Here is a 19,235-nt window from a genome sequence, read left to right as displayed (position 1 = left end):
TAGTCCTATCCTATATGGTTTTAAGACCTACATCTTTGTAGATACCTGTTCATAAATGTCATCACCGATTATCGGTACTTGATACGTACACTGGGGGTTCCAAATGTACAGCTCCCCAAGATCAACCGGCACCCCGAAGCAGTGAAACGCCCTGCAAAGGCAACCAAAACCCCAACATACAATACAGCCAATCACGCGATAGGTATCTCTCTAGGATTCAAACTCAACCTTGCCCACGGTTCCGGTTGTCCCTATTTTCCCAGTATCCCCGGCGGCTGGCGATAAGGAGGACGACAGCAGCCTTTCCTTCTCATATTTGCTCCCTTCGTCTCTCTCCCTCACGCTCATAACCTCCGCACCTTCGAGAAGATCTCTATCTCTCTCCCTCGCCACCTGCGCAGATCTATTATCCCTTCTTCGCTCGTCATACCCCACACCATCCTCATCCTCCTCGTCCTCGTCATCTTCCGTGCTTCGATTGAGCGCATTTCGCTCCATTTCACGCTGCGCTTCGTCCATCCGCTTCTTCACCTCAGCAGCCACGCGCATTCCGTCTGAGACAATATTATCTAGAACACCACGCAGTCCTTTGTGGCCTGGTGGTACAATGCCACCGGAGGCGCCTGCGACAGTGGCGGCACTGGCAGGCTGAGAGGCTGCAGCGCGTGGCGAGCCTAGATTGGCGAAGGTGGTGAGGTTCGAAGAGAGGGATGCTGAGCGGGGTGCTGTGGCTGGGCGGTCGGAGAGGTGGAATGAACGAGGGAAGAAGTTTTCGAAGAATTGTTCCAGGAGTTCATCTGCAAGAATTACCATGCGGAACGTCGGGAGGGTGATGTGGAGTGGATGGGCTGGGTCAAGGGCGATGTTCGCTGCCTCTGAGGCGCGTTTTGAGGGAGAAGTTGGGGTGTTCTGAGAAGCAACGGCAGGCTTTGGCGGAGGAGATGTATCGCCTGAGGTGGCCGGAGCGGGAGATTCGTCTTTATTGTCGTCATTAAGATCTAGTAAATCATCGTCGTCATCATCACCGATGGCAAAAGAATCAAGTTGGTTTGCCGTTTCCGCGACGCTGTCGGTGATGAGGTTATCTTTGTTGTGAGGATGACTTGGGTCGGCGTATTCAAAGCACCTCTGGATAAAATCACTGACGCTTCCCAAAAACCTTTCTTCAGGGGTCAAGTTTGTTTTCATTCGAATCAACAATTGATCTGAGTCCTCAGCCTGGGTAGGGTTCACGGTGCCTTCAAAACCCCGCCGAGAGAGGAACAAAAGTGCCTCTGACATCCGTAGAATGCCCTCTCTATCTACCTGTCCAGTGCCATCGTCATCATAAAGATCGAAGAAGTAATTGATCGTGCTCAAAATATCCCGAGTTCCCTTTATGCGAGCCAAGCCATTGACAACATTTTGTAGGCTTAGCCCTTCGTTTTTATCCACTTGCCACTTACGATAAAGACGTTGAATAAAGTCGTGATCGATAGGTTCAGGATAGTTTCCGTCAAGGGACTTGCTGCCTCGTATGCTAGAACTGCGATATGAATCCGAGGTCGACTCCCTCATTGATGACCGCGGCGAGTCCGCAACCGCCCATCTCGCCGTAGTAGCCAAAAATTCACGGAAACCATCATAATCCATGTGAGTAGGGCTTGGTCCAAGCCCAACGCGGCCGACCTGAGCTTCCACAGTCGTTGCTAAGACTGAATAACGAGCAGCGCTTTTCCTGTGTTCTCGGTCTTTACGTTTTTTCTCCTCTTCTATAAGCCTCATTCGCTGCTGTCTATCGTATAAAACTTCGTAAAAGCGATCGTAGATGGCGCCAAGGTCGTCAACGCTCAGCTTCTTGCTTTCTGGACCAAGATTTCGAATTGAAGTTCTCTTCGCAAAACCTTCGATGCTGTCGAGAACTGCATTTTTGTGTCTCGCTCGTTCTTCGACGATGGTCGAGTGGGTAATTGCAGAGAACTCCTTAAAAGCCACTACCATAAGCTCTTGGAAGCGAGTGATGGCGCGCAGCTTTGGATTTTCGGATCGTGGGTGAGCAGATTCGTCTAAACGAGAAAAGTAGGATTTAAGGATAGAGATAAATGTCCCATCGTCGGTGACATCCAGCAGCTCCTCTCCGTTGATGCGTAGGATGGCAAGGCCAACCTGGAACAAAACCTTTGGGCCTTCGAGGAAAAAGACATCCAATACACGAAATGCAAATACAAGGGGCATCGAATTGATATACAAGGATAGAAACCATGGAAGAGACACGACAGAGAGCTGAACATCTGACCGCACCAAATGCTCCCAAAGAATCGGCATTGTCTTTTCAACAAGAGACTCGAACACTTTCTGGTCCAATAATGTTCCGTACATAGTCGTAGAATAATAACCTGGTAGTAGGCGATCACATAACACCGACAAAAGGAAAAACGCCTGTGCCTCGGACATATAGCTATGGAAGGTTAATACAAGAAACCAACTACAAAAAGGAACCGTTACTCACATTAACAGGGCTGCAACGACGATATTCATGGCCTGACAATATCCGACTTCTTCATTTATCCAACTGTATGCGGTCAAAACCCGTCGTAACCTCCCGATGCCTTCTTCGCTCTGGAACCCAGGATATTCAGGCAAACTTCGGTTTAGATCTTTCTCGATCTCATCAATTGCGAGAGATTCGCGCCCAGAAAACTTGGAAAGGGTCTCTTCGTATAGATTTGGTGACCTGAGTCGCATATAGAACGAACCGGAAGTAATTTCCCAGATCTCGCCGCGAAGTCGATTCGGGAGGCCCACGCGAATAAGCTTGTGGAAGATAGGTTGTCGTATTATTGTCGCATTGCGACCGTTTTCTTAACGATTCAAATCTCAGCAAGGAAGCGGATCTAGCGCTAGGCATTCCGACATACCTCTAAAGTACTCTCCCCATAACCTCATCTTACTTCTATCTCTTAATTTTCGAGCATCACCGGGGTATCTAAACACCAACCCCAGCCCCGTATCAGGAGGCTCTCTCGGTGGAACGTCGGGATCGGCCTCGTCCCTGTGCTTTCCTGTTCTTCCAGCCAAAAAAATATATTCAGAATGACATTCTGAAACGACATTTCGGAGACTATCGACTTCCTTCATACTCTCTCTCAATCCCTTTTTCAGCCCGTTGCAAAACCGTTCGCAGGCCTGCCGACTACCAACAAGGTGGAGCGTGAACCTCTGTGGTGTCGTCTGCGCGTCTTTACCACTCCCTTTGACCAACGCACCATTCCACGTCGTCAACGCCAGGGAAAACACATGGCTAAGGCTATTCAGCCGCTCTACTCTCCGGATCGAACAGAGCGGCAGAGTAAACCCATTCCCCGACGGACCAGTCCCGTGTGTTTGTCCTGTAAACGCCGACGACGCGCCAAAACTTGCAGATGGCAAGAAACTCGTAGGCTGCGTAGAGAAGCACAAGAATCGTTCGCTCAGGTGTAGGTTACCCGGGTACGTATTTCCCACTCGCCCCGCGTCTCGGGACCGTTCGCCCTGCGTAGCGCTAGAAATGGACGACGCGGAGGAGGAGGAGTAGGGCACGGGTAGGACGAGTTCGGCCGTGATCTCCTGCAGCGGGTTCTGGGAGTCTGGAAGACGGAACTGCTGGCGGAACAGGGATCCCTTTGAGGGATTGCGGTCAGAACTGCCAGTCGAGGCAAAGCCGAAGTTTGCAGCGTCTACGAGCGACTGGGCCTTCTGAACGAGGGAGGAGAGCTGGAACATTGTGGCTAAGGATCATTTACGGCGCATATGAAACGGGGAGGAACGTGTTGTTTGCCGGCTCAGAGAGGATTCGCGGATCGTGGAGGCAAGGCGGTCGCCGCGATGCGAACTAGAGGGAGGCTCCGTCACAGGCAGAGAAGGTCCAACAGCATCGTAAGAAGTGCTGTTGGGCGAAGGACCAGCGAGCCAAAGAAAACCAAAAAAGACAGCAGCTCAAGACCTGCAGCTCATGCTCTGCAGATGCGGACAGAGTATTGGGGGGGAGTATTGTCTGCGTCGACGCGCTGCTCCTGATATGCAACTTCAGCCAGCTGCTGCAGCTAGCCTCGGCGCTACGATGTTCCTTCCCGGGGCTGCTCAACGGCGCATGGATCGTATTCAGGCGGAGATCATCATCAAACGGTTCAGCTGCCATTTGGCTACGGGCTTCATTCATTTCCAGGATAAAATTCACAAATTTACCTAAAGGCAGAAAGATACATAATAGACAAGCAGACAAACTGTAGTAGGAAAGCCAAGTCCGAAATTCATATCTACCAAGGCGGACAAAACAAAACGGTTCAAAATCAAAAGTAGAGATTCGGGAGTTAGCCTCAAAAAGAAAAAAAAGGAAAGGAAAAAAAAAAGGTCGATGCAGTCTCCGTCGAACCCCCCGTTGTCTGGTAAATAGTAAGCACTCCGTACGTGTGGCCTTTTCATGTATTTCCCCAAAAAAAGAGCATGATGGCACGTAGGTTCAGTTTTTCAAAATCGGAAATCAAGTTTACTCCTTTTCAGCAGGAATGACAATTTTGCCGTAATCACTTTCGTCATAGTGAGGTGGCAGATCGTATTGCTCTTCCGTCATAAGGGCTTCTTTCTCAGGAGCAACTCCTTGCTCCTGATCGACAACGCGCTTGTTACTGTGTCGGCGGAAGAAAGCTCGGGCTGCAACAAGACCACAGGTAAGTTGAATTGCAATGATAGCAATGCTGGTAACGGCGACAACGCCGATGAGACCAGGAAGGAAAACGGTTTTCAAGATGTGGCAGAATCGGTGAGCGAAAGTCTTAGATTTGTGTTGCTGATGAGTATGATGATGGCCGCCATGTTGCATCATATCGTGGCCTGGGCGCTGGTGCTGCGAGCTACCAACTTTGTGTGGTCTGCGATGGCATCCTTTGACCTTGGCCGAGACCTTTTTAGCAATGGCGAGAGCACGGAGTTTCGCCGAAATAACAAAGGCACGAATGCGAGCAAGGATAAGGTGCTTCAGGCATCTACGATCCCTTCGGCACTGTCGCCACGATTTCTTTGGCATCGGAAGGACACCGGCCTTGGATGTGACGATCGTAAGATCTCCATTTGGAGATTTAATGGTGGGTAAGTAGACAGTAGAAACTGGGACCGGGAAGCCGCCAATGTCAAGAACGGTGAAGTGGAATAAAGTCAGCTTCGAGTCTGAGTCAGGGACGTCAACAACCTGGAATTCTAGGCCATATCCAACGGGAACAGGAGTGGATGCTTTCATGTCCGACTGGCGGTGGAGGACTGTTTCAAGGGAAACCGGTCGGTTCTCCAGCGGGAAGACTTGACGGCCGTTCACGGAGAGGGCGTTACCCTCGGTGGTGAAGTTAAGAGGCTGCCAACAACATCAGGGTCAGTAAAAGTTCGCCTGAAAATGGTATTGCCAACCATCGGATTACTTACCAGCCAGCTATCCCATGCATCGTTCAAAACAAGCTTGGAATCCTCGGAAAGAGAGGGAAAGGGACATTCAGGGCACTGGAGCCGTAAACCCAACTCATGGGAGCCGCCATGGTGAGCGTTGAGATTTGTCTCTGGGACAACCAGGAAGGCAGCGGACTGGAGCGCCAGCAGACTTGCGGTAAGGAACTTGGACAGCATCTTTGCTGGCTGTGGATTTAGAGGGATTCGATCATCAAAGGGAGGAGCTGCGGGAAACGGATGTTGTCGGGATTATATGACAGGGGGCGTGCTAAAGAAGAGGTTGATCGACTCCTCGTGGGCTGGTTTCGCAGGTGAGGCTGAGGCGGCGATGATGAAACTTCGTCGGAGCAGACTCGGAGGGGGGCGGCCAGGTCTGGGGATTGCTCCGTCCCACCGCCGACAGGGTTGTCGAGCTAGCCGGCACCTCGCGCTTGGTTGGTTCTATTTTCAGAACTCGCATGATCCGCCTCTGGGATCGTCAAACAAAACACAACAGGGAGTCGACGGAGACTACAGTCGTGAAGTGACTCGAGGTCACTGAACATCTTTCAAAAAACGTCCCTCTCGGGACACCAACAACCGACGCAATAACCAGGTCAATCGTGTGCCCAGCCAACCTCCTCCCAAAAAAGAAAAAAAAAAGGAAAAGAAAAAGAGGTAGGTTAGTTACATGAACAGTATCGGGCCTCAGCACCAATCCCAAAGGAGGGCCAACAGCCACGAATACATGCAAGGAAAGATACATGACTTCCGGTTGACCATCATCCCAGCCCTGAAGGCAGGACGACTGGTCGTACATGAATAACCATATTAAACCAGAATCAGACCCCCTCCACCCTATTTACACACCGGAATGGAAGAGGCCGGCTGAGCACACGATGTCAAGTTAGTATATAATCCGGAACCCACCCAGGATCATCGGGCACAGCATGCTGCACCCTACCCAAGCATAACCCGGTCAATCTGCAGCCAGTCGCTGAGATCGAATCTCAACTCCTGGAGCCAGAACGGCCAAGCAGACATGCCTCCCACTTCGGAAACGACGGTGTTGGCTTCGAGCCATATCTGCTGGTCACCGCTGCCGCCCCAGAGCGTGATGAATGCCCAGAGCAGCATCAGGAAGACGAGGAGCAAGCCTCTCCCCCATCTGCCCTCCGAGATTATCACCGGCTCTGTCTGCACCAGGCTGTCACTCGTTTCCGGAGGCACATCGGCTTCAGTCTGAGTCAAAGCCTCCAAGACGGCGACTTCAACCTTGACCGTCTGCATCGAAGTGTCTACAACCTCCACACTCGCGGCCGGAGCCGTTTGTGTAGAAGCCTCGACGAACTCCGACACAGGAGCCTCTGTGATAGTGGACGCGTCGACCACGCCCTCACTCTCCAGCGAAACGAGGAGATTCCGTTCCACGGCTTGGTCAGCTTCCAGATCTCCAAGGTTCTTGTCATCCTCGCTGGGAAGCTGGACAGCAGCGTCTCGTAGACACTCGACGTGCTTTCCGGCGGCGGTGATTTCCTTGGCCGCCTCAATCGCCTGAGTCAACGCCTCGTCACCGATTTCCAGCTCGGACTTGGTTGGGACCTGTTGCTCCAAGCCGTTTTCACCGACCTCGGTGTTGTCCTCCGCGACCTCTCCTCCCGCGATCGCCGCCCAATCAGCAGCCTTGACAGCGTTAGACTCGGCGGACTGCTCCTCCTTGGACTCAAGTTGAGCCTTGAGCTCGAGGTTTTCCTCAAGCAGGAATCGGCAACGCGTCTCCGCCTTGTCTAGTTGCTGAAGGATTTCATTCTCACGCTGATTTGCCAAAGACAGCATTATCTCTTTTTCCTCCTCCCACAGTTCTCTGCGTGGAAAGAGGCGGGCATAGTCCTCCTTCAGAGCGCGGATTGTTTGGTTCCGACCCTCACAAATCCGGCCCAAAGCCAGGACCACTTCCTTGAGTTTCTGGAGCTTCTCTTCTCCGCTGCGAGAGCTGTCAGCCAGCATCTTTTCGAGTGCAGCGGAGTCGAGGCCCTTGCCACCCTGCACGTAGAGATCGGACATCTCATCGTGTGCAGAGATCTGCCCCATATACGTCGCCCACGCGCCCGGCGCTGGGCACACAGGTGTGCGCACAGCAGGGCGTTCTGGACGACGCGCTGTCTTCTGCCGGTGGACGACGGCTGCGTTCGTCGGATTGGCCACATTGGTTCCACTCTGAACTCCAGCTTTTCCTAGGCCGCTCTCCCGAGCTGGAGTTCCTTTCGCAACCGATCCCTCTCTCATCGCCGCCAATCGGGAATCAAATTGTCGGCTTGACGGGTCCACCGCGCCCGAAGGAAGCTTTGAGGCCGGTGGACCCGCCAAAGGGGTTGTCGGACCCGATGGCTGTTGTTGCTGTCGTCCCTTTCCGGTGTTGCTTGGCTTGGGGGACTGTGATGACGAAGGCCCGCTGGAGGATTGGGTTGGCTGCCCAGCGGGGTTGTGAGGAGATTGGCTGGGCTTGGTCACTCTCAGGTGAAGAGGAACTTGGTTACCAGCCGGGGCTGGTTTTTTCTTGCCGTTCCTTCTTCTGGCGCCCTGAGAGCTTTGCGGCGTGGCAGGCTGCTTGCCCTTGCTGTTGCCTCCCGAGCCTTGGGGTTGGTTGGGAGTGGTCGAGGTCGGATTCTGTCCTTGGTTTCCGGCCGGCCGCTTTCCCTTGCCTTTTGACGCGTTAGATTGGCTTTTTGGCGCCATTTCGTCGAAAAGAGCCAACTGCTGCTTGTTCGACGAAGTGAAGTTGCCAAATCGCGATGGGACCCGAAGTCCTCTCGAGCGACTTTAGGCGAAACGCTTGAGCTGAGAAAGCTAAGGGAAAACTAGGCATAATATGTTAGCTGAGGCTCGATGTGCATGTTTATATGTGAAAGATATGGGAACCTACCGTGGGTACTACCAGGGACAGGCGGTAATCCGCGAGTCCACGCGTTCGAGAGTCGATATGGACACGAGGTCGCGAGAGATATCACCTAGCCCGGTGCTAGGTAATGACGAACCACGTGTGGTTAAGCTCAAACTTGATGGTCGAAACTCGAGCGAGGGTAACAACGTGAACTCGAGAGAAAAAGGAGGCAGTTCGCTGTAAAGCGAGAGTGAAGAGCGAAGCTTTAAAAATGGTTAAAGAAAAAAAGGGGTGAAGCGGAGAGAGCTTGCTCTTGGTGAAGTGGTCAAGTGAAGTCAACAGGAACCGCGAGGAAGAGAAGAAAGAAAGGGAGAGGGAGAGGAAAAGAGAGAGAGAATCTTATATAGTGGCGTCAGATCACGCCCTCGCTTAGCTCAACCCGTGATCTTGTTTACCTGGAGATGTGTTCCTATAGGTTGCTAGGCGGCGCGTTACGGGAGTTCCCGTGCATCGAAATTGATAGACTCGAGGGTCTGCATAGCAACAGCTGGTCTGTTGTTCTGCTTGTGGGCTACCAGGTTCTCCTGATGTGTTCCTCGGGGGGGTGGGGGGGGGTCTTCACTGCTCATGCGTTGTAACCCACAGAAGCCCCTTATACCTAGGGGATTGCAGCATCTCTAATAAGTGATCGCAAACAAGGGCTTCAGAAGCCCATCAATCCGTCGACTGGAAGGCTGTAGAAGCCGCTATCTGCTCCCTTCTACAGGCGAGTTCAATGGTCTTTTAGAGCGGACTCGCTTAGGCCTGACAGCTTGTTTTATGCCCCTGGTACTCTTAGGGGTAGTACTACTTTGTTGCCGCCCTCAGCCATTGTTTTTGCATGTTTTAATGGTTAAAAAAGAGAGCTCTTTTTGACCACCTTTCCATTGTGCTGCTCGCCTTGTTGCGCTCGACGAAGTCAGAATTTCCGCATCGGGAAACTCATATCACGTGATTATCATCTTCTCAGGGGCAGCGGGCGGCTGGAGGAAGTTCTGAGCGTCTGTTCGATGCGAGTAGCCCATTGAGAGATTCGAGTGCAGCTGATCGAAGTGGTAAGAGCAAATGGAATTGTCCCAAATAGTAGCTTTCGAGGGTATTTCAAAGCTCTGTATGCGTTCCAATACACACGTGTGTCAAAGCCGTGCCAGGCGCAGCAATTTCTAGCCCATAAAAAACGGATAGCAGTCAAATAAACATTCTTAAAACCTCTTTATAAATCACACCCTGTCTCAAAGCCTCCTCGAGAACATATTCAGTAAAGATTCGCTCATCAAAGCTTTGACTTCTTCATCCCCGAAACGCCAGTTATTCCCTCCCCAGAAAGAAGGAAGTCAGGGTATTTGAATCCGAGGCCTGATCGGCCAGACTGTGTTCTCCAGGCACCTCCATCAACTGTTCATTGCGTTGTCAGAATAGCTTTAAACGTGAAGCAAGGAAGGAAATTCAGGACACGTACCGACTATAGTAGAACCAGTCACGTAGTTTCCAGAATCAGAGAAGAGATACACCGTGGCGTCTGCAATCTCTTTGACGGTGCCGTACCGTCCCAGTGGGATGGCAGATTGGTCGGCTCCCTTCTTGGCGAGACGTCGCATGCCCTGGATTTGCCATGTTAGCCCAAAGTAAAGTTGGCATTTGGTTGGTTCCGCCATACCTCAGTGTCTCCGATGGGTCCTGGAGCAATGATATTGGAAGTCACACCAAATGGACCATACTCGATGGCAACACTGTTTGAAAGGCCATCCACGCCGGCCTTGGCCACTGTAACGTGTGCCTGTAGGGGTAAACCGGTGTAGTGGATGGTTGCACTGACGAAGATGATCCTTCCTCCGGTCCCAGTAGGAGATGCTGGATGGAAACACATAATTGCTCAGTGGTGAACAGCAATAAGCAGACGGTCGGTGGAACCGAGAATACTTACGAGTCGCTCCATCGGATTTGTGTTTTGCGGCGGATTTCAAGAGATAAGGAACGGTGGCTTTCAGCGTGTTGTACGAACCAAGAACGTCGATATCTATGACTGACTTGAAAGCATTGACTGACAACTGTTCGATCGAGGCCAGAAAGTTCCCCGCAGCGCCGGCACTGTTCGTTTTGAAATGTTAGTTGAAATTAAGTCTGATAGCAAAAATTCGCAGCATCGTCGTACATGACAAAGTCAATTCCGCCCAGCTCCTTCACACATCGGTCAACGGCATTCTTCAGGCTGTCGATGCTTCTGACATCAACAGCCCCGATGCCGATTACTTTGGCGCCTGGACGGGCAGTAGCAATGTCTCTTGCCATTTGCTCTGTCTTCTCAACATTGCGTCCCACGATGCAGGCATTTGCGCCTAGATGGACCATGGCCCGAACTTGAGCGCTGCATATTGTGCCAGAGCCACCGGTGCAGAAGAGGACTTTGTTGTCTGCAGGGAAGAAAGTAAGAAACCAGAATCATCAGTGTTCTCAGGGATGGGCGATGAGATGTACCAAAAATGCCATCCCTCCACACATCACTCAGGTATGCAGATTTGGGCAACGACATTTTGGGGACAAGGTAGAATGTAAAATCTTTTAAAATATAGTCTATTGGTTCAAGTGGTGCAGCAAACTACATAAGACTTGGGTGGAGGATGACAGACGATCACTTTTATAAACTTTCAAAGCACAGCTTAATGCTGGAGTTCCCTGTCAAACTGCGAAAGTAACGAACCTCGGCAGGGCAGAAGCCAGCCAGATGGTCAAAGAATTAATTACGAAGTGGCTAAGCTTCAAGCTCCCCCCCCACAGGGTCTTTCAACGTATACCGTGTACACAGTACGGGATACCGGGGTTTGTATGTTCCTCGCCGTTTTGTCTCCGTAGTTGACCTAACTACGCCTCTAGCGATGACTTCTCATGATGTAGCTGCTGTGGCACGTTCGAACGGTGAAGCTCAAGCCCGACTGGACCTCGGTGCGGTCCAAGAAGCTGGGTGGAAACTATCCCTCAAGGAATGCAGGGCGGTTTCAGCGCTTATTCCGGCGATGCGATGGATAGCGTTCCTCGAGTAGCATTCCCATTCGCATACTCTCAGCTTTTCAAAGATAGAAACCTTCAATCCCGCCTCATAATCGCTTTTCTCCCTTCGTTCCGCCCTGCGCTGCCAACCCGGGGATCCGATTACATAAGCCAAGACCGCTGGCTGGCGCCGGCCGTTCCATGACGACGATGATATAAAAAAAAAAAGGCCACGAACAGACAGCAGAGACGGCAGCTTGGGGCTGGTCCTGTGTCGTGGGCATCAGTGAGCAGCTATTATCCACAGCATTGCTTATGCATTGTATGATTAGACGACTTCACTGTTGAGAATTGTAATTCCCCCAGTGGTTTTGTACCAGCGAAAATTTCTTGTTCGACATATCGATCTGCTATCTGTGGCGAATGGGAATAGGATTGGCTACGCTACGAAAGAAAATAATATTCACTTAGGCTGCGTGCAATAGCTCGTCTCGCCATGGCTTGTCCCATCACAGTCGCGAAGTTCGTCGGAACGATTTCCCTCGGCCTGTTGACCGTACGTTATTCATATTCCGCCTGTTACTCCACGAAGGCTTCCACCACTATGACCAGACGAACCGCTTTGCTAACCAGCTCTCTTCTTGTAGGGTCTATCATACTCCGTTTCAACCGTTACAATCCCCGCTCTCCAGCTTCTCCCTAGCGCGAACACCGCCGCCGAGACACTCAATGACATCCAACTCCGTACCCGCAGACGGGTGCTCACTCTTTCGAACCTTGCCGCTATCTCTCTCATTTCAGCCTTCACACTCTCATCTCCCCGCAGAAAACATCCGTATCTCATCTGGACCAGCCTTTTCGCTCTGATCGGAGGCACGGGTCTCGAATTCTGGTACAATCGCAAGGCCATGTCCTGGGGCTGTCCCCTCCCAAGGTCGTTGTGCCGTAGCCCGTCCTCCGCCTCCGCATCCGGACCGTGTCCCCTTAGCTTCTGCTCCTGGATCACAACCCATCTCGGCTGTCGCAGGACCCAGGTGCGGAATGATCGAAGACGCGAAGAGGAAGAGTCGAACGGCAACGTAAGTGAGATCGAGATCGTGGAGGAATCTGACGCCCTGCCCACGCCTGCCACAACCACCAGGGAGCAGTCCACAACTCCGGTCGAGCAGGCAGAGATGAATGGCGAGAGTGTGAAAGAAAGTATGGAGCGGGAGCGAAATATCCAAAGGATCAGATCTTGGATCGTCGGAGTGGCTTTCTCTATGGGCGTTGTGGGTATCTGGGGAGACAGCGCTTAAGGATGTCGATATCGCGTTTCATCCACTGACGCCGGGCTACCACCAACCCACTGTATCTCTCACCTGGATCCGAGTGAATCAGCTGATCACTCGATTTCTCGAGGCCTTTTCTTCTTTTTTATGAGAAAAACTCTTACCATTGATTTGCATATATATTTCGAGAGGCGAAGGCTAGGTGGTTGGATGATAGGCGTATTTTGCTTGTTCCCGAATCGTCTACACTTCATCTCCTTCTCTACTCTTTTCTTTTCCATTTATGGGATCATCCATCTTTCGCTTGATATGCAACAGGAGGAACCAGATGGTCGCAGATAGTTAGAAAGATCGAATGTAACTTTAGGAGCTAACCGGATAAAAGGCGACGGGCCGGTATTCTACGAATCTTTTGTGCAAATATGTATTTTATTTATGGTATATTATCAATTTGCACTGCTTTCCAAAGCACTACTATCAGCCAGGATGAGTGATTTGGGACATGAAGAAATATCCTTTCATGTTGTTAATGCTCCAGAAAAATGAAATATCACTCTCTGATTTTCTTATTGCTGTTCTGATAACTCTACTATTACAGGATAATGATGGAAAATCATCAAAGAAGTTGACCTCGTTGCAGCAACAGGCCAGGCAGTTGTCTCACATCTCTGCAAATGCAGGAATCAATGCAGAAAATCAATAACCTATCTTCACCTTTTTCCTCCCGCAAATTTTCATTGTCTCAATAACCCTACGCTTCTTCGTCGGGCTTTGCATTTCCACATGCACATCATTTCCACGCATCTTTCTTTTCAAGGGAGACTCCAGATGCCTGTCAAGCAGCTCATCTTCAAGGAATGCATGGCGCACATATACATCAATGGGCGGCCGCAAAGGGTGTGTATCCATGATCCAGTGCTCATCAGAAAACAGTCGACGGATCCAGCTCTCATTCACCTTCATCATTTCAAAGTTCCAAGCGCTGCTGTTAATGCAGATGCCACGAATTTGAAGTAAAGAATTTTCTGCTTTGCAGACCGGATAGATTCGACCTCCGAATGCACGCGTTTCCCAACCAGTACCAGCTTCGCGACATGTGATTCCAGGAGGAGTTTCGAACGGCTTGCCGTCAGGGCGTAGTCTGCCTTCGTGAATACATTGGAATTCCAGTACATGGGCTAATTCATGGCATAGCAATACTGCTAGGAAGAAGAGAGCGGCGAGTTTTTGACTGTCTCTCGGCCCACAATCCTTGAGAAGACGAATGAGATTGTAGTCTAAGACAATCAAATCTGATGCAACATTGGGGCGGAGAGTTGTTTGCGCGAAAGAGCAGGAATTTGGTTCCATGTCAGGATCAAAGTCAATGTCAGGCATCACATTTTTGACCTGACTGATAACTTCATCCTTTGATAGTTCAAGCTCTCCACCTGAATCAAGCCACCCTTCTATAGGGCTATGGTGCTGACGCCGGACAAATATTCGGAGTGACTCCCAACGTTGGATTATAATTCGCGAGGCGAGGAGGAGGGCTGGTTCAATTAGTGTGTATGCGTTATCAGTGACAGGAGTTTCTTTGCGGAGCATTGGGAATCTAGCTCGTGGGAATAGATTTTCAATTTGAAGGCTGCAGAAGCCATGAGGGTAATCACTGTAGTCTTCAAGGATAAAGTCTTCATCGCGGAAAGCAAATGCCGTGTCCTCAGTATGTGTGTTTGCCATATTTGCCATATAGACCTATTCTTGAGACTTCAAGTGCACTTCAGGTTAACTGTCAAAGGTTGACTTAGGTCAGGTGTGATTCGGCACTTTCTTGACTCACATTTCAGTCGTGATGTGGCGATGAACAAATAATGATTCTCGGATTCGTCGGCTTTGGGGTGACTCACGTTGAATCACGTGAGTTGAATTTCCTGTTATGGCTGGAAAGTGAGAGGGGTAAGAGCAAATCAAAATTAAAAAAAAAAAAAGCTTCTTGGGTCGTAATATGCTTCTAGACGTATTATACTCCTACGGAGAGGAATGCTTCTATACATTCAGGAGCTGGCTCACCGCGTATACTTACCAGCTGCTTGACTTGGTCTATGTAGCGATATTCTAACATCGATCCGTAGAGGTAAACAGGCACCTCCCAAAACAATAAAATAAAGTTGAAGGAAAAGAGAAGGGGGGACTGAAAAAAAAAAAATGAGAGAACAGGCAAGATAGAAATTATAGTTTCGGAACCACCAGTCCCTGCTTAATCTCCTCCTTCGCCTGCTCCCTCAGCAATCTCTTCAAAATCTTCCCACTCGCATTCTTCGGGATCGAATCCACAAATTTCACTCCACCCGTTAAGCTCTTATACTTGGCTAACCTGGCGGCCGCAAATCTCTTCACCTCCTCTTCACTTAAGCTCTGCGCCTCTGGCACCGGCTGCCTCACCACAATGGCCCGCGGGTGCTCGACCTTCTCTTCCCCTGGCAAAGTCACCCCAATGACGGCAGCATCCATGATCAAAGGATGAGAAAGCAGCACGGCTTCGATCTCCGGCGGTGCTACCTGGAATCCACGCACCTTGATAAGTTCCTTCTTACGATCGACGATATACCACTTCTTGGTCTTGCTGTCGCAGTAGCCGATGTCTCCCGTCTTGAAGAAGCCGTCAGAGTCAAACGATTCAGCGTTCGCGTGCGGATTCTCAAAGTAGCCCGAGATGATAGTTGGACCACGAACGCAAATCTCGCCGCGGGTGTCATAGGCAGAAATGTTGTTGCCGGAATCGTCTATGAGCCTGGTGAAGTTATTTAGTTTGTGTGGACATAGGGATATAGCCAGTTCATTGGGAAATGGACAGTTTTGAGAAGGTAATAAAGGTTAAAGCTCAAATACTCACTTCATCTCAAGGCAAGGGATAGGCCGCCCAACAGAGCCTGTAGTGTCATCTTCCGGCCAAGGGAACCTTGTCGCAACGCAGGAAGTTTCAGTCATGCCCCATACCTGGGTGTATCTCCCACGTTCGCTCAACAAAGCACGAAACTGCGCTTGAACGCCTTTATCGAGAGGAGCAGCGCCCACTGCTCCGCTCCGTACACTTTTCAAAAAAGGTTGTTTGGACAATGGCGATTTAACGATAGCAACGGCCATTGGTGGAACGGTAGAGGCCTCAGTGACTTTGTATTTCTGAGAGACCTTTAGAAACGCTTCAAGATCGAAACGGCGCATGACGTAGACGACATGTCCGGCTTTGAGTGCACTGGTATGTGTCGACGGCACAGCGGATGCATGAAACATTGGAACTGCCACGATGCGCGAAATCTGCACAAAGATAGGATCAGGACCCAGGCCCTAGTTGTTTGACTAGACCTATCGAAGCACAAACCTCATACGGTAAGGAAATCACCCCAAAAACCAGCTCATGCTGGGCGATAAGATTATAATGACTGATCACAGCCGCTTTGGGGAGCCCAGTGGTTCCACTGCTGAATAGCCTCGCTGCTGTGGTATTCTTACATGTGTCTAGGTCATTGAACCGTACCCAATCCTCTTCGCCGTAGTTCATGAGGTCGGTCCATGAACTGCAACCAGGTGGCAGAGGTCGTCCATTAGTGTTAAAAACCCAAACTCTCGAAGAGGGGATATTATTATCCTTGGCCGCTAAGAGGACATTTTCCAAAATTTCGGGCTCCGAAATCAGGAAATTGACCCGAGCGGTTTTGATATGGTGTGACAGCTCAAATTGGGTGTAACTTGGATTCGTCCCCGCGAAGACACCGCCAGCACCAATCACTGCAAGGAAGAGTATGGGGTAGTAGATCTAGTTCACATTCAATTAGCATTGTGCGTGAGTTTTCAGTATGGCATTTAACCCGTACGTCATTGAACGAGTGGACATTTAGGCAATCGCCGTTTTTGAAGCCGTTTGCCCTCAGGCCGGCAATAAGTTTCCGAACCAACACTCGAGCCTGATTACACGAAATTGATTCCGAGGCATTGTGCGGATTAATATAGATCTGGATATAATTAAGCAACGTTGAAATCACCCAGCAGGTCGATGGAAAGGGGGGGGAGAGAGTTTCATTTACTGGCTTGTCTTGATCATACTGGGGATCGTCAAAGATCCAAGAGAGGATATCCTTGGTCGGCAAAGGCAGATATTCATCTGGCCTAAAGAAATCCATAGTTGCAGAAGACATCCTCATAGATACCTCCTTAGGATCGATGGGTACTTCAGGCTCTTCGTGATCAGTTTTGAATTAGTATAGAATGAGAATGAGAGGAGTGTCGACAAAAACGCTAATATGGAAAACACATCTTTCGGGAATAGAATGCATATTCCGACGACTTCGGCCATTTTCTGACAGCAAGTTATATGGCACATAGCTACCTACTAGTTACGTTGGAGAAAGAGCTGGATCGATGCCGTGCTGTCGCCGACCCCGCAGACACTACCGGTATCAACGAGGTACGAGGCCCAGCAATCTGCCGGGCCTGAAGAGCACCTGAGGGATTTCCACCCCCTCAAAAAAAAAAAAAAAAAAAAAAAAAAAAAAAGGGGAAAGTCAAGGGGATTTTTCTTTGTCTTTTTTCATCTCTTTGACTTCTGGCTCCATGGCGCTTGGCCACGATAAATGCCGGCCCTTTCACGATAATTCCCTACATGCGGGAAGTCAGATAGTTAAGCAGCAAAGGAGCATTGTGTGCCTCCCCCATGGCATTCAGGCGTGTTTCTCGACAGAGCTGGCCGGACCGCCGTCGCCTTGGGCTGTGAAAGCTCCAAAGATAGCGCAGCCGCTGGGCGGGGAAAGCAGCCGGCAAATTTTGGCAGAAGGCGGCCAAGACAAGATACTGTACGGAGGTGCGTCTCAAAAGTCTTTGCCGCGCTAGTAATTAGGCTAGTACCAGAAATACATTGAACCCCACCAAATTAGTATGGATCAACCTGTACCTTAGATCATGGATTCATTCCTCCTCTTGTACATCCTCCCAAGTATTCATATCTCCAAGATGTAAAGCTGCTAGAGTCTCTGCAGCTTCTAATCTATTAGCTAAGCACTCCCTTCCTAGATCCTGCCGTTTTGAGATCTTTCCCTTTAAACGCTGCCCTTTATACTCTCGAGGACCCTTATAACCACCCTCTCTATACTCATTCCCTCCCTCAAGCCGTATAATCTCTTAAATATGATGTGGAATTCGCTCAATCCACTGTTGAATCTTCTCTTGCGAAAGCTCATTCCAGGCTTGCAGCGAAACTTCCTTTGCAGTCTTGGTTTCGCGTGGAGCTCCACAAGAAGTTGTATGCCTTTTCATCCACATCCAAGCAGACTCCAGATAACATTCTTCCAGTTATCTAGAGTCCAATCCTTATGAGCAATAGCAAATTTCAGCCTTTTCTCTCTTATAGACTCAGTTAGACCAGGTTTCCAAGTAGGTTTGACATTAATAAAGCCATAATGCTGCAGAATTTGCCAAACACTTGAGTGGGATATACCAGATTCAAAGGCAAGAATCTCAGTGGATTTCTCTCGGCCAGCTCTATCCTTGCGAATCAAATCCAATATCTCAGATTCTTTACTGGAATCTATCTCTTTAGGATGTCCTGACTCACTTTGCATCTTCAACAAATGAAATATCAATTTGCTGGTTCTTGTGAGGCTTATAGCCGCGGTCTTTGGCTCATTTTTCAATTGCACAGAGGGTCCTAGCAGGAATTCCTAGAGCAGTAGAGACTTTGTTAACTGGTATTCCCCAAGAGACTAAAGCTAGAGCTTGGATGCGAATAGCAATTGGATGAAACTGATTATTTTCAGGCATTGGAAATTATAATTGAGATGAGATTCAAGCTGGCGATTGTTTTGAAATTAGAAGGTACATGTAGGTCCGTAGTTATTTGGTTGGGGGGTATTGTACTTTTGATACAGCTATAATTACTAGCGTGAGTAAAGACTTCTGAGACACACCTCCGTACGGAGTAGAGAGATAGCGAGAGACAAAAGACGCCCAGAGACTCTCATGACAAGACAGCGCGAAGAGCGAGGTAAAAAGGAGGGGTCTTCGAGACTAGAATTTGACCAATAACAGGGCAAGGAAATACTTAGTTGGTGATATTTCATTGGCTAGAGTTGTTAAAAATGACTCCTTAAATCGGCCAATGAGATCGGACGGCTGGGCAACCTTAAATCAACCACTTCAACGACTCGACTTGGCAGGACGACAAAACCATCGAAGCGAGGCGGCCGCCAGCATAAAAGAAGCAAAGTGGTGGCATCGCTCGCCCTGTTTTGGACTATTTTCCCATCCATTATGATAACTCCAGTTGACAGGTCGTGAAGTCAGGATCTTAAGCTAGTTCTTGTGACGCCACTGGGCGGATATCACAGGAGGACGGTTGTGCACCACGCGGCCAAGTGGGGAGATCGGACAGGCTGCCCAGCATGTCTTGCAGACGCAGGGGACAAAAGCAAAAAGAGGGCCCAAAAAAAGGAAAAAAAGAAAATAAAAGCAAGGAGAAAAATGTGAAATATCCATTTGTTTCATTCTCCGAGTGGACTTCGGCGTCAATGAAAGACCAAGCCGTGGCATGCCTGATTTGGCGCTTCATTGTCTTTCAAATGTGAATCACTCTACTCCGTACTCTGTACTAACACGCA

The 19,235-nt window shown here is 49.8% G+C and overlaps 8 protein-coding genes across 8 annotated transcripts; 1 reads left to right on the top strand and 7 right to left on the bottom strand.

The window, feature by feature from the left end:
- Positions 1-44: 44 nt before the first annotated feature.
- On the bottom strand, positions 45-3,741 carry D8B26_006606 (uncharacterized protein; the record flags this gene model as incomplete). The annotated part of the gene is made up of 3 exons (XM_003069440.2): positions 45-2,437; positions 2,489-2,840; positions 2,898-3,741. The coding sequence occupies 3 exons, from the start codon at positions 3,739-3,741 to the stop codon at positions 211-213; spliced, it is 3,423 nt and encodes a 1,140-aa protein (XP_003069486.2). The 3' UTR covers positions 45-210.
- Positions 3,742-4,114: 373 nt separating this feature from the next.
- Positions 4,115-5,830, bottom strand: D8B26_006605 (uncharacterized protein). Its single transcript, XM_003069441.2, has 2 exons — positions 5,431-5,830; positions 4,115-5,362 (listed from the first exon to the last, which is right to left on the bottom strand). Exons 1-2 carry the CDS (start codon positions 5,626-5,628, stop codon positions 4,505-4,507), a joined length of 1,056 nt encoding a protein of 351 aa, XP_003069487.1. The 5' UTR covers positions 5,629-5,830; the 3' UTR covers positions 4,115-4,504.
- Positions 5,831-6,390: 560 nt separating this feature from the next.
- Positions 6,391-8,922, bottom strand: D8B26_006604 (uncharacterized protein; the record flags this gene model as incomplete). The annotated part of the gene is made up of 1 exon (XM_003069442.2): positions 6,391-8,922. The coding sequence occupies exon 1, from the start codon at positions 8,164-8,166 to the stop codon at positions 6,391-6,393; it is 1,776 nt and encodes a 591-aa protein (XP_003069488.2). The 5' UTR covers positions 8,167-8,922.
- A 701-nt stretch (positions 8,923-9,623) lies between these two features.
- Positions 9,624-10,880, bottom strand: D8B26_006603 (uncharacterized protein; the record flags this gene model as incomplete). The annotated part of the gene is made up of 6 exons (XM_003069443.2): positions 9,624-9,745; positions 9,810-9,951; positions 10,008-10,201; positions 10,275-10,438; positions 10,503-10,761; positions 10,826-10,880. The coding sequence occupies 6 exons, from the start codon at positions 10,878-10,880 to the stop codon at positions 9,624-9,626; spliced, it is 936 nt and encodes a 311-aa protein (XP_003069489.1).
- Positions 10,881-11,501: 621 nt separating this feature from the next.
- On the top strand, positions 11,502-13,089 carry D8B26_006602 (uncharacterized protein). Its single transcript, XM_003069444.2, has 2 exons — positions 11,502-11,891; positions 11,983-13,089. Exons 1-2 carry the CDS (start codon positions 11,832-11,834, stop codon positions 12,631-12,633), a joined length of 711 nt encoding a protein of 236 aa, XP_003069490.1. The 5' UTR covers positions 11,502-11,831; the 3' UTR covers positions 12,634-13,089.
- An 80-nt stretch (positions 13,090-13,169) lies between these two features.
- On the bottom strand, positions 13,170-14,373 carry D8B26_006601 (uncharacterized protein). The gene has a single exon (XM_003069445.2). The coding sequence runs from the start codon at positions 14,335-14,337 to the stop codon at positions 13,303-13,305; it is 1,035 nt and encodes a 344-aa protein (XP_003069491.2). The 5' UTR covers positions 14,338-14,373; the 3' UTR covers positions 13,170-13,302.
- A 444-nt stretch (positions 14,374-14,817) lies between these two features.
- Positions 14,818-16,243, bottom strand: D8B26_006600 (uncharacterized protein; the record flags this gene model as incomplete). The annotated part of the gene is made up of 3 exons (XM_003069446.2): positions 15,968-16,243; positions 15,482-15,903; positions 14,818-15,379 (listed from the first exon to the last, which is right to left on the bottom strand). Exons 1-3 carry the CDS (start codon positions 16,145-16,147, stop codon positions 14,818-14,820), a joined length of 1,164 nt encoding a protein of 387 aa, XP_003069492.2. The 5' UTR covers positions 16,148-16,243.
- Positions 16,244-16,272: 29 nt separating this feature from the next.
- D8B26_006599 (uncharacterized protein) lies at positions 16,273-16,787 on the bottom strand (the record flags this gene model as incomplete). Its single annotated transcript, XM_066125236.1, has 1 exon — positions 16,273-16,787. One exon carries the CDS (start codon positions 16,785-16,787, stop codon positions 16,320-16,322), a length of 468 nt encoding a protein of 155 aa, XP_065981318.1. The 3' UTR covers positions 16,273-16,319.
- Between the last annotated feature and the right edge of the window lie 2,448 nt (positions 16,788-19,235).

This window comes from Coccidioides posadasii, chromosome 3 (assembly GCF_018416015.2).
Source record: "Coccidioides posadasii str. Silveira chromosome 3, complete sequence".
NCBI classification, from domain to species: Eukaryota; Fungi; Ascomycota; class Eurotiomycetes; order Onygenales; family Onygenaceae; genus Coccidioides; species Coccidioides posadasii.
The sequence above is the reverse complement of the archived record's forward strand: the minus strand, read 5'-3'. Positions and strand labels throughout refer to the sequence as shown.

Excerpts from the sequence above, each read along its gene's own strand:
- D8B26_006602 (XM_003069444.2), top strand. The coding sequence starts at position 11,832 with ATGGCTTGTCCCATCACAGTCGCGAAGTTCGTCGGAACGATTTCCCTC. Across the intron at positions 11,892-11,982 it reads TTTCCCTCGGCCTGTTGACC|GGTCTATCATACTCCGTTTC; the intron begins GTACGTTATTCA and ends CTCTTCTTGTAG.
- D8B26_006605 (XM_003069441.2), bottom strand. The coding sequence starts at position 5,628 with ATGCTGTCCAAGTTCCTTACCGCAAGTCTGCTGGCGCTCCAGTCCGCT. Across the intron at positions 5,363-5,430 it reads ATGCATGGGATAGCTGGCTG|CCTCTTAACTTCACCACCGA; the intron begins GTAAGTAATCCG and ends TGTTGTTGGCAG.
- D8B26_006601 (XM_003069445.2), bottom strand. The coding sequence starts at position 14,337 with ATGGCAAATATGGCAAACACACATACTGAGGACACGGCATTTGCTTTC.